Source organism: Squalius cephalus, assembly GCF_949319135.1.
Source record: "Squalius cephalus genome assembly, chromosome: 13".
Lineage (NCBI taxonomy): Eukaryota > Metazoa > Chordata > Actinopteri > Cypriniformes > Leuciscidae > Squalius > Squalius cephalus.
The window spans coordinates 9,766,061-9,778,924 of NC_137134.1; the positions used below are offsets into that span (position 1 = coordinate 9,766,061).

The 12,864-nt window shown below is 38.5% G+C and overlaps 1 protein-coding gene across 2 annotated transcripts in view; it reads left to right on the plus strand.

The window, feature by feature from the left end:
- Nucleotides 1-12,347, plus strand: part of grm7 (glutamate metabotropic receptor 7) — a 217,327-nt gene extending 204,980 nt beyond the window's left edge. Inside the window, exons 9-11 of one of the 2 annotated variants that reach the window (XM_079889896.1) lie at nucleotides 1,373-1,619; nucleotides 3,517-3,538; nucleotides 10,905-12,341. In XM_079889896.1, coding sequence (XP_079746022.1) covers nucleotides 1,373-1,619; nucleotides 3,517-3,521 — 252 coding nt within the window. In that variant the 3' untranslated portion in view covers nucleotides 3,522-3,538; nucleotides 10,905-12,341. Of the gene's footprint in view, nucleotides 1-1,372; nucleotides 1,620-3,516; nucleotides 3,539-10,904 lie in introns of both variants that reach the window. The other variant, XM_079889895.1, reaches the window with a different exon arrangement.
- The last annotated feature ends 517 nt before the right edge of the window (nucleotides 12,348-12,864 follow it).

Genomic DNA, 12,864 nt, shown 5'->3' on the forward strand with positions numbered 1-12,864 from the left:
ACTCACTCACTGATTCACACTTACTCAATCACTCACTCACTCACTCACTCACTCACTCACTCACTCACTCACTCACTCACTCACTCATTTGATTTCACTCACTCACTCATTTCACTCATTTCACTCATTTTACAAACTCACTCACTCACTCACTCGCTGATTCACACCCACTCACTCACTCACTAACTCACTCACTCATTTCACTCATTTTTCACTCATTTCACACTCACTCACTATTTTTTTTTTAGTTTATAGTTGGTTTGTTTTTGTTTATCCAATCATTTAATGAACAGTTTTGCATAAAGTTTTTTTGAAAGTTAATGTATGTAATTTCCAGTCTAGCTGTAATTTTGTCAAATTAGTTGTTAGATTACAAAAATGCTAGAATTAAGCAAGAAAACAGTCATTTATTTTAAATATATATATTAAAATTGCCATTACCATTAAATGCCATTCTTCCATTATCACTTCCATCACAGAATTCTGCTAAATACATATTTAGAGCTATGGCGTCCACAGACCAAAAGTACCCTCAGTAGAAACACCTCAGAAGGGCACTTCCTCATGTCAAAGGAGATGGTTTTTGATCTGAATAAGCTATAAAATGGATCTGACCTTCTGCCAATTAGGTTTCACAACTTGAGTTGCTTCATTGGCCGATCGACATGTTTGTGGTAGAAATGCAGTCGAAATGCTGGGCCTCATTCACAAAAGACGAGCAGAACAAATTTCTGTGACAATTTGCAAAAAAAAAAAAAAAAGAAATTTTAATGATTTTCACAATTCATTCATGACTGGGTCATGTTGCCTTAATTGAAACACACCCGTGACCTTCCTAACAGGCTTTGAACTCGCACAACATTAAAGATTAAACACACTGAGGATATCGGTAATTACATACTTGCCAGAGTGCCGTTAACTGCCACATGAAATGAATCTTTGCCGTAGTACTAATGTGATATGGTCCCGGCATGAAAGCCTTCATTATAATACTTTGACAAGCTCCTTTTTTTCATTCAAGAAAAGTATATCCGTCCAAGAGCCTGTGCTCTCAGGCAATGACAGCTACTCGAGTTTTTAAGGACTATTATCATCCATTTCGCTTTGAATTCTCCCACCAGGACATCAACATTGAGTGTGTTTCGTACTGACCTCTGATTTTACTTTATTCTTCATTCCATCTTGAATCCCATACCGAAGTTTGCAGAAATACCTAATGGACTACATAATTCATGAACTACCAACATTATACTTTTATAGCTCTTTTTGAAGATCTTTATGAAGCTGTTTTTCATTTGTTATGCCTCTTTGGAGAATTCCCTTATATGCCAATATAAAACTAAATTCTTCCATGTTTTTTTTCTTTCCAAAGCTCTACATCCAGACCACCACGCTGACCATCTCCATGAATCTGAGCGCGTCCGTTGCTCTGGGAATGCTCTACATGCCCAAGGTCTACGTCATCATCTTCCACCCGGAGCTCAACGTACAGAAGCGGAAGCGGAGCTTCAAGGCCGTGGTGACGGCGGCCACCATGTCCTCGCGTCTATCGCACAAACCCAGCGACCGACCAAACGGCGAGGCCAAAACTGAACTGTGTGAAAATGTGGATCCCAACAGTAAGTAACAAAACGTTTTATCCGCCGGACATTGGGGAAGTTGATAATGTACATTTGCTCATGATGAATTCTAATGTCTTTATACTAAATCTGGTGAACTCTGAAAGACTGATGTAATTTAGCATTAAAATCATACAAATAATTTAGTTTTAGTTTGTTATTTGGGATTTTGGATCGCATGAGCAGATGTAAGTTATCAAAACGAAATAATGTGATTTTTCACATTATTATGCATGTTTTCTGGCTTTTTGCACTTATCATGGCACTGTTCAAATTGGCTGAAGTGATGACCAATTTAATTCAACTTTTTTTTAATGTAATTTATTATATATTAATGTTAAATTGACAGTTTATATATATATATATATATATATATATATATATATATATATATATATATATATATATACTGTATATATAAAACAAAAATACTACTCATTTATAATAACTTCAATTAATAAGCCATCAGCAAAACTCTAAACTCTAAAAGTTTACTCTAAAACTGTAAACTACTCGTTTACAGATTCGGAGGATAATTAAAAAAGCAAATATATAAGAATAACGCATATTAACAAATGATCTGTTAAGCGTCATAATGTAATAATGTTTGTAAATGTTATTAATAATAAAAGCTAGTTATTATAGGGTTAGTTCACCTAAAAATGAAAATTATTTCATCGATTACTATCCCTCATGCCATTCCAAACCCGTGAGCCTTTCATTCATCTTTGAAACACAGATTAAGATGTTTTAAATTAAATCTGAGAGATTTCTGTCCCTCCATTTACAGCTATGCAACTACCACTTTGACGCTTCAAAAAGTGCATAAAGAGATTGTAAAACTAATCTATATGAATTGAGCGGTTCAGTCCACATTTTCTGAAGAGACTTGATTGCTTTATATGATGGACAGATTTAATTTAGGCTTTTATTCACATATAAACATTGATCAGCGAACATACAGTACATAGAGGCTCAACAGGGTGAACTAACCCTTTAATGAATGTATTATGTTATTTTACAAGAGTTAATTTATTCCTATCATTTATAGATTTGCTGTGCAGGTGTGGTCCTTATGTAAAGATCTAACAAATTAGTAGTTATCTTTTATTAAAACCACTTGTAAATGTGTAACCATTATCCCCAAGCTTGACCCTTAAAGTTGCTTTCCCTTTAGCCATGGGGTGTAATGGAGAGCTCATGTCCCAGGGTGCAGTGCTTGCAAGATTCATTGTAGAATGTCACCATGAGCTGAAATGATGTTGCTTTGGCCTGTTGATGTTGCAGCATGAGCTCATGTCAGATATAATGGAATGAAGTCGTCTGCTGAGAATGACCACATTTCCTCTAATGAACACAAGATGGTGGTCCGTACACCGCAGAGAGAGAGTAATAGCGCAGGACTTGTTTGAGCCCAGAGGATTAGCATGTCATCACTGTCAAAGGAAAGCCATGGTTCTTTGAAAAAGAAATGAAATTCCAAAAGATGAAAAGTACTTTTTGTGTTGTTTATTCGGCTTCGACTGGAATTGCAGGTCTTTGCAATCTTTCAGCTGCTTTTGGGATTCTCAAATAGCTACAGCACATAAAGAGAAAAAAAATAGTATGGCAATTTCAAAAATTACGCCGTCAAGGTTTTTTTTCTGACAGTGGCAATGCTTTCCTTGCATTATTAGATATGCCATTCTTAGTTGTGAGAAATGGCATATCCAAAGTAAGAAATCTCCCCATCACCTTAGCACTTATATCTATGCTAAAACACACCCACCTTCTAACCTAGCTTGAAATTAAACTGCCATTTTAAATTTCATGACTGTTTGGACCAATCAGAACCTCTGCTTTGTTTCTATTGGACCAATCAGAAACAGCTCACCAAGTACTGTTTTTTTCCCAACAGGCTAATTCTCATAATTTATCAGGTAAGACCAAATTAATCTTCTACCTTTGGTTATGACCTTGCTCGCTTTTTGAACGCTGGGCAAAAGGACGAGATGGAAATAATAATCAGTCTTTAGTGGCCATTAATCACAAGTTTCACAACTTGTGATGACAATCCCATGGTGTCTCTCAGTAGAACTAGAGAATGAAAATCATCTTTATTGTACCATGTTCCGTTAGACATCAACATTTAATTTAATTCAAAATTCAGTGTCAATATGCCCTACACAATTTGAAGGGTAGTGAAGACCACCTAAGCCGTGACCAAGTCAAGACCAGTGTGTTAAGACCAAGACAAGACCAAGACTTGAAGGGATGAGACCAAGACAAGACCAAGTCCAGTGTGTGTTGAGACCAAAACAAGACAAAGACTTTGAGGGGTTGAAACAAAGACAAGACCAAGACCAGTGTGTGTTGAGACCAAGACAAGGACAAGACATTGGGGGGTTGAGACCAAGACAAGACAAGACAAGACCAGTGCATGTTGAGAGCAAGACAAGACCAAGACCAGTGTGTGTTGAGACCAAGACAAGGACAAGACATTGGGGGGTTGAGACCAAGACAAAACAAGACCAGTGTGTGTTGAGAGCAAGACAAGACCAAGACCAGTGTGTGTTGAGACCAAGACAAGACCAAGACATTGAGGGGTTGAGACCAAGACCAGTGTGTGTTGAGGCCAAGACAAGACCAAGACATTGAGGGGTTGAGACCAAGACCAGTGTGTGTTGAGGCCAAGACAAGACCAAGACATTGAGGGGTTGAGACCAAGACCAGTATGTGTTGAGACCAAGACAAGACCAAGACATTGAGGGGTTGAGACCAAGACCAGTGTGTGTTGAGACCAAGACAAGACCAAGACATTGAGGGGTTGAGACCAAGACCAGTGTGTGTTGAGACCAAGACAAGACCAAGACGTTGAGGGGTTGAGACCAAAACCAGTATGTGTTGAGACCAAGACAAGACCAAGACATTGAGGGGTTGAGACCAAGACCAGTGTGTGTTGAGACCAAGACAAGACCAAGACGTTGAGGGGTTGAGACAAAGACCAGTATGTGTTGAGACCAAGACAAGACCAAGACATTGAGGGGTTGAGACCAAGACCAGTGTGTGTTGAGACCAAGACAAGACCAAGACATTGAGGGGTTGAGACCAAGACCAGTGTGTGTTGAGACCAAGACAAGACCAAGACGTTGAGGGGTTGAGACCATGACAAGACCAAGACTAGTGTGTGTTGAGACCAAGACAAGACAAGACCAGTGTGTGTTGAGACCAAGGCAAGGCAAGACCAGACCAAGACCAAGTTACTGGTCTCGAGGACTACAACACTACTAAAGGGTGCAAGGACCTTAAACTCAGCATGAAATGAAAGTTGCGATAAACTTTTCTTCCCTATGGTGACTTATATCTAAGTGAAACGGCTTCTCGAACAAGAAAAAAAAGTGCAAGCTCACATTCATCTGCCTCCACTTTTGAGAGCCGCGCCTACATCTTAATAATCCTCAACCGATGCATAAAGTCAAGTCCCCGCCTCACATTTTTTTCTTTTTTGATAATCCCTTGCAGTCAGATTTATGTCACAATAGGGGAAAAAAATATTTATCAGATGTAGTTCATTCATAGCTCTGGAGACTTAATAGAGTTCTCACAGACATTCAACCTTAGCTGTCTCATTGCCATCTAGGAAAAACAGATTTTGAATGGAGACATTATTTGCAAAACCAGATGAGTTTTTCTCATCTACATTCAGCAAGCATTTTACATATTTAATGTTTCCAAGAAGAGTGTCTAAGCAAAAGCTGAACATGGTTATGAAACGGTGAACTCAACTGTCAGAGGTAATCAGATGACACGTGGAAGATCCCGAGCTTCAAACGCAAGTCCCACAGCTCAATTCCCCTGACGCCACCGTGATGGCATGGCAGACTCTATCGCAGGTCCCAAAAGAGCCGTGAACCATCTGTGTCGGCCTTCCCTGTGCACTCACTGTTCTCTCTCCCTCTTCTGCTATATAACACACTCTGACTCTCTAAATGATTTTTATGGATATGTATGTATGTGAATGTTCTGAACCCTGAGATATCTGACACCCAGGGGAATAGACCCTTAAACTATTGAGCCGAGATGGCAATGCCAAGAGCGGAATGCCGTAATCATCGCCCTCATTCCCAACGATTTTGGTGGCACATGCAAATTCGAGTCTAGTTGATATGCGAGTTTCATCACTGAGACTGAACTGGCGCTGGACTTCACTGCAAGTTTTGACGGCAAATGAAACGGCTGGATTTTATGCAACTGTAAACAGTTTGCATCAAAAGCGATGTATAGATTTGCTCTGACAACAGTGATGATTCATATTTTATTTATTAATTTTCACATTGACGCAAAAACAAAACACAACCGTTTGTGAGCTTTCAACAGAACATTCAATATCTTAATGATCCATACCCTTGCATAAAGAGAGAGAGTGTGCAGTATTACCGATGTTAATGGCCCGTATTATAATCTCATCCTAATAAAATAATATAAATGAACACTATCAAATTTTTCTTCCGTTGTAAAGATAACCCTGTGCAAAGAGCTCAGACACCTAAATTCTGTTCTTATAGATACAGTGAGCCCTCTTTTTCAGTGATGTTCACAGTAATTTGTAGCGATAAAGTGGCCAGAATTTGTTCATTTCAATAAGCCTCGTTGGTAGAAAGAATTTCTTTGAAAATTGTTCATTATGTTTGTAAAACACTCTTTCACAATCATTGCATCATGCAACAGACTTTTCATGGTATCTTTCGTACATGTACGGTAGTTGTTGCATTTTTCAACTTAACTGTTTTGTTAGCATTTAACCATAGTTTTTACCTAATTGTTGCATTATGTGACATAATTGTGACATTATCATGTTTAAATCTGCACTGTAATTGTCATGCTACAGTTTGTAAAGCCACTCTCACGCAGTTGTCACATTATGGGACGTAATTGTAATTGTTCGTAAAACCAATTGTACATAATTTTCACATTTTAAACCATTCATACATAAATATTGCATTATGTAACGGAATTGTAACACTCATTTGTAAGAGCTGCTCTCACGCAGTTGTTGCATTATGGGACGTAATTGTAACACTATTGTTCGTACAACTATTTGTACACATTTCTTTTGTTTTATTCCTGCATAATTATTGCATTATACAGTATAATTGTCATGCTATAGTTCGTGAAACCACTGTTACCAAATTGTCGCATTAAGTGACGGATTTGTGACGCTATTGTTTGTACAACCATTGTACGTAATTTCTGCTGTGCTTGAATTGTGTTTAAAGCCATTCTTGCACAGTTATTACATTTTACAACGTAATTGTCATGCTATCATTTGTAAAGTCACTGTTACACAGTTGTCACATTATGCAACGTAATTGTAACACTATCGTTCATACAATTTGTGCGTATTTTCAGCATTATGTGAAGTTATCGTGTTTAAAATCGCTCTTACATAATTCTTACATTATGCAATGTAATTATCAGATTAACATTTGTAAAGTCGCTGTTATCCAGATGTTGCATTATGCAACGTAATTATAACGCTATCGTTTGTATAAACATTTGTGCGTAATTTCTGCATTATGTGAATTGTTTAAAACCATTCTTACATAAGTATTACATTATGCAACCTAATTATTGTGCTATCATTTATAAAATCACTGTTGCTCAGTTGTCGCATTATGCGACATAATTATAACACTATTATTCGTACTACCATTTGTACGGAATATTTGCATTATGTGACTTAGGGTACGTTTACATGACAACAATATGCTTAAAACGGAGAAGTTTTTCCTTCGAGTTTTCCGCCTACAGACGACACCATTGTCAAAACGTTTCCTATTCACACGGATCCACGAAAATGACTAAAAACGCTGTATTCTGCTGTCAGGCCATTAGATGGCGATGAAACACTATAGACTGAACACGTAATACGCATGTGCATGACGTCATAGTCTTCCAAGATTTGTGTTTTTGTTGTTTACACGGAGACCGTTTTCAGGCACCCAAAACGCTGTTGTCGAGTAAACGAACGGCCAAAAAAAACCCACATAAAATGTGGTTCAAAAGACCACATAAAAAGTTTTACGTTTTTAGTTGAAAACGGTGTCCTGTAAACAGCCCCTTAATTGTAATACTGTCATTTGTAAAATTATTTGGAACAATTTTCATAAGTAACAGCCACATTATCATTTGTAAAACATTTTTTTATGCAATTGTCACATTACGTGGCATTATTGTCACTCAATCATTCAAGAAAAAAAAAAAAAAAAAAAAAAACATTGTTACGTAATTTTGTTATATTGTTGATAAGATTCCTAAAAAATTGTTGCATTATATTATGCAATCCAGTGTGGGCATGCGCAGTACAAATAATAATAAACAAGTACTATGCAAATGAGAAGAGAAATCCAAAAACCATCCCCATTCGTCATGCCCTGGTTTCCATCCATATCTGACGTTCTGTTGTCAGACACATGTTTCCAACACTCTTCCCATCCCATGAGGAAGACTGCAGATGTGAGACAAGAGCTATTAAGATGTTTTCGGTGTGCTGTGCTATAATGGTGTACTGCAGTCGGTCAGGAGAGATGTAGTCTGGAGGCATCACAGCTGGTGGTGCAAACAAGGTCTTTCACATCACCTTTAGTTTATTTTACAGGGAAATTCAGTCAACTTGGTCCCACATATTCTGGCTATCTCCCTATATTGTCCATCACTCTCTAGTGAAGGAGGCAATAGTCCAAACAATAAGTGTATTTATTTGGTATTGTGTGTGTGTGTGTGTGTGTGTGTGTGTGTGTGTGTGTGTGTGTGTAAATTAGGTCACCCTTACCTGAGCATAATATATTTATACATGTTTTTGCATATTAAGGGCACTTTCCTCAATCCACATTCATCAAGCCCACATTTCTGAATAGATGGCACTCAGAGTGACATTTAACTCAAATACTAAAGGGGCTACTGACACTTAAAGGCCACAATGATCTCTCTACTTGGTAACCTTTACTTTTAAATATTTAGAAGTTCATTTACATGCAAAAGAGCACAACAAGCATCCGGGGATAAGCGCTGTAATTTAAGACTGGAGTCATTTCGTTACACAGAGTCTCTGCAAACACATCAGCGGCAGCTTGTGAAGGTCACGCTGTTATGACTAAAGACATTTGAGGGCTTCTTACATAAGACTTATGCGATATTCATCTGCTTTTTAATTTTAAGTTGCTCTTTCATCATATAATGAACACAGTTATTTACATTTTTGTGAGTTCATACTGTGGGTTAGAAATTCATCAGATCCCCTTACTGTAACTATTAAAGTATTAAGTAGCAACACCCTAGAAGATTCCCAGCACCCTTAGTAAACCTCTCAGAATGCCCTAAAAACCACCAACCGCCCAACCACCCAAACAACCACACCCTAGAAAACCCAAGCAACTACTCATTATCTTAGCAACCACTCAGAAATACCATTGCAACTGCCTAGCAACCACTCAGAACATCCTACAACTACTCAGAACACCCTAACAACCACTCAGAACACAGTAGCAACCACCTAGAAACCTCTCAAATCACCATACAACTACACAAAACACCTTAACAACCACTCAGAACACAATAGCAACCACCTAGCAACCTCTCCAATCACCATACAACTACACAAAACACCTTAACAACCACTCAGAACACACTAGCAACCACCTAGCAACCTCTCCAATCACCATACAACTACACAAAACACCTTAACAACCACTCAGAACACACTAGCAACCACCTTGCAACCTCCCAAAACCCCCCGCCACTAGAACACCCTAACAATCTATCAAAACACCCTAGCAACCACCAAGCAATGTCTCAAAACACCCCAGCACTACCCAGAACAACCTAACAATCATTCAGAACACAGTAGCAACCAGCTAGCAACCTCTCAAATCACCATACAACTACACAAAACACCTTAGCAACCACTCAGAACACAGTAGCAACCACCTTGCAACCTCTAAAATCACCATACAACTACACAAAACACCTTAACAACCACTCAGAACACAGTAGCAACCACCTTGCAACCTCCCAAAACACCATACAACTACCCAGAAAACCATAACAATGAATCAGAACACAGTAGCAACCACATAGCAACCTCTCAAAACACCCCACCACTACCCAGAACACCCTAACAATCATTCAGAACACAGTAGCAACCTCCTAGCAACCTCTCAAATCACCATACAACTACACAAAACACCTTAACAACCACTCAGAACAAAGTAGCAACCACCTTGCAACCTCCCCAAACCCCCCACCATTACCTAAAACACCCTAACAATCTATCAGAACACAGTAGCAACCACCTAGCAACGTCTCAAAACACCCCACCACTACCCAGAACACCCTAACAATCATTCAGAACACAGTAGCAACCACCTGGCAACCTCTAAAATCACCATACAACTACACAAAACACCTTAACAACCAGTCAGAACACAGTAGCAACCACCTAGCAACCTCTCAAAACACCATACATCTACCCAGAAAACCCTAACAATCAATCAGAACACAGTAGCAACCACATAGCAACCTCTAAAAACACCATTCAACTACACAGAACACCCTAACTACAACTCAGAACACAGTAGCAACCACCTAACAACCTCTCAAAACACTCCACAACTTCTCAGAACACCCTGACAACCAATCAGAACACAGTAGCAATCACCTAGCAACCTATAAAACACTCCACAACTTCCCAGAACACCCTAACAACCAAGAACACAGTAGCAACCACTTAGCAACCTCTCAAAACACCATACAACTACACAGAACAATCTAACAATCAATCAGAAGACAGTAGCAACCACATAGCAACCTATCTAAACTCCCCACCACTACCAAGAACACTCTAAAAACCACTCAGAACACAGTAGCAACCTCCTAGTATCCTCTTAAAACACTTTAGCAAACATCCAAGCACCCCACTCGGAATATCCTAGCAGCCAACTAGCAACCTTTCAAAAGCCCCTAGCAATTACTCAGTGCACCCTAGCAACCAACAAGCAATCTATCAAAACCCAACAGCTACCCAGCAAACCCTAGCAACCACCCAGAACATCCAAGAACCCACTAAAAACTGTCAAGCAAACACAGAACAACCTAGCAACTGCTTTGTCTTTAAGAGTCAGTTTCTAGCCTAAAAATGTGTCCGTCAGGCCTCCTGACAAGAATCAATGAATTCCTCTCATTTTTAGTGAGGAAAAAAAGGATGAAATATCAAATGAAAAGCAATCTTTCATCTTTCTCTCCTCTCAGGTCCGGCCGCTAAGAAGAAATACGTGAGCTACAATGACCTTGTGATCTGAGGGCCTCCATCACAGGAGGAAGGTGATCGATGGCAGTTCCTGGTTTCTCTCGGCTCTTTGACACAAAAGTAAAGCGGGAAAAAGGCTTTCGGTGTACCTCTATTTCCATCCTTCTTTTGTCCGAGGGCCAGGACAGTGACTGGGCCCTCAGCTAAACCAACGACAGAGGATCTCAGTTGATTTTCGACACCTTTAAGAAAAATAAAAAGGCAACCCCCCCCCCCCCCCCCCCCCCCCCCTAAAAAAAAAATCACAAAAATAAATTGACATCTGCAAAAAAACACAGTAGCAGGAATCAACGGATTGTACAACCGGAAGAAATACATTTTTGTTGGGTTTTTTTTCTTCTGATGGAGGTGTAACAGCGGCACAACACGACTGACCTCCTGTCAGTCAACAATTGAGGTTGCACTTGACGTGATGGACCTTCGACAAGGCGTTTGTTCTGATAATCCATCACAGACTTTATTCAGGGCGCTCATGAATCGACATGGCTTTGGAATGCTGGGCCAAGAGGTCCTCCTCATCTTTACATGTACTTCCAAACTGCAAGTTTTTTGGGATTTTCCGTGCAAATTTGTGTGGTTCTTTCAGCATTTCCGTTTTCCTTTGCTGTCGGGATTTTTACTTTTCAGTTTTTTTCTTTCATTTTCCTTGCCTTTCTGGATGCACATTGTATTAAAGCCATATTCTTCTCTATGAGATCTCATTCCTGGAATATTTTCTGTTTTACGGTCTTTATTTTGGGGGACACCATTCGATTTCCCCCTTTAACGTGATAAATGTGACCGTATGCCTCACATTTTTCTACATTCCCACCATGTTTGTAAGGGTTCGTAGACCATCGACTGTGTTGTTAGTGACTTTGAGAGATGTTGCATTGGTTTTACAGTAACTAAACCCTGGTGACCGATGGTGTTTCAGAATTCTTTTTTAAAGAAAGTGTTCACGTAGCAGTTGTCAATGCATGCTTGATATGTTTGATGTTGAAGTAAATGAAAATCTCACCACAGTTTTCTCACACTGGCCTGTTTACAGATAATTTTAAAGCCTTTATTGATTTCTCTCTTTTTTCCTTAAGTACTATCTCATGAATTTCTCAGACATTCACTCACTCAAGGCAGAATATGGCTTTAATTTGTCTTGGAATTTTTAACTGCCCCAGAACTTATGGAGAAAATTGTGCAAAAGATATCAATATATATTTAAAAAAATATATGAAAAAAATAAAAAGCATGTATGTTTTATACTGTTTGTACTAAGTATTCATGTTGCCCTTGCTGCTTATGTGCTGATATTGTGGAAGACTTTTATGTTTGGCCACTCATGCAACTATACTGTGGTGTTGTCCAAGAATGTACCAACATGAAATAAAACCATTTGGTTATTTTTTATTACTTTATTATTATTTTTAGTAGTAGTATATTAGTATATTAGTCTTGAATGTGCTTGCTTGAATCATGTTTGTTAAAATTGTTCCCACTTGAGACTTTTAGGTTGATTTATTTGCTCATAGTCACTCAGTTCAAAATACAGGTTATTTTAAAACACCATGTGAATAATCACTTTGGAGCCATGGCACTATGTTTCCATTCAAAGTTGCAAATTTAACCTATGTGCAAAATTGGGATAGCGCATACAATATTTGCGAATAAAGCAGCGTTTCCATCCCATGTGTTCAAGAGAACAAAATGGTCACTTCCTGGGAAATTTGCACAAAATATCTGTAATAAAAATGCACATAGGATTTTTTCTTCAAAAATCTCTCAGACAGCTTGATTGTGCTTTTTTAATGTCTAGTTAAGATAATTTATAGAATATGTATTCACTGTATTCACCACACTGATTACAGAACACAATTTTTGTTTTTAAGTATTACTTGTGAAATACAAATCCATTTCATACTTTTA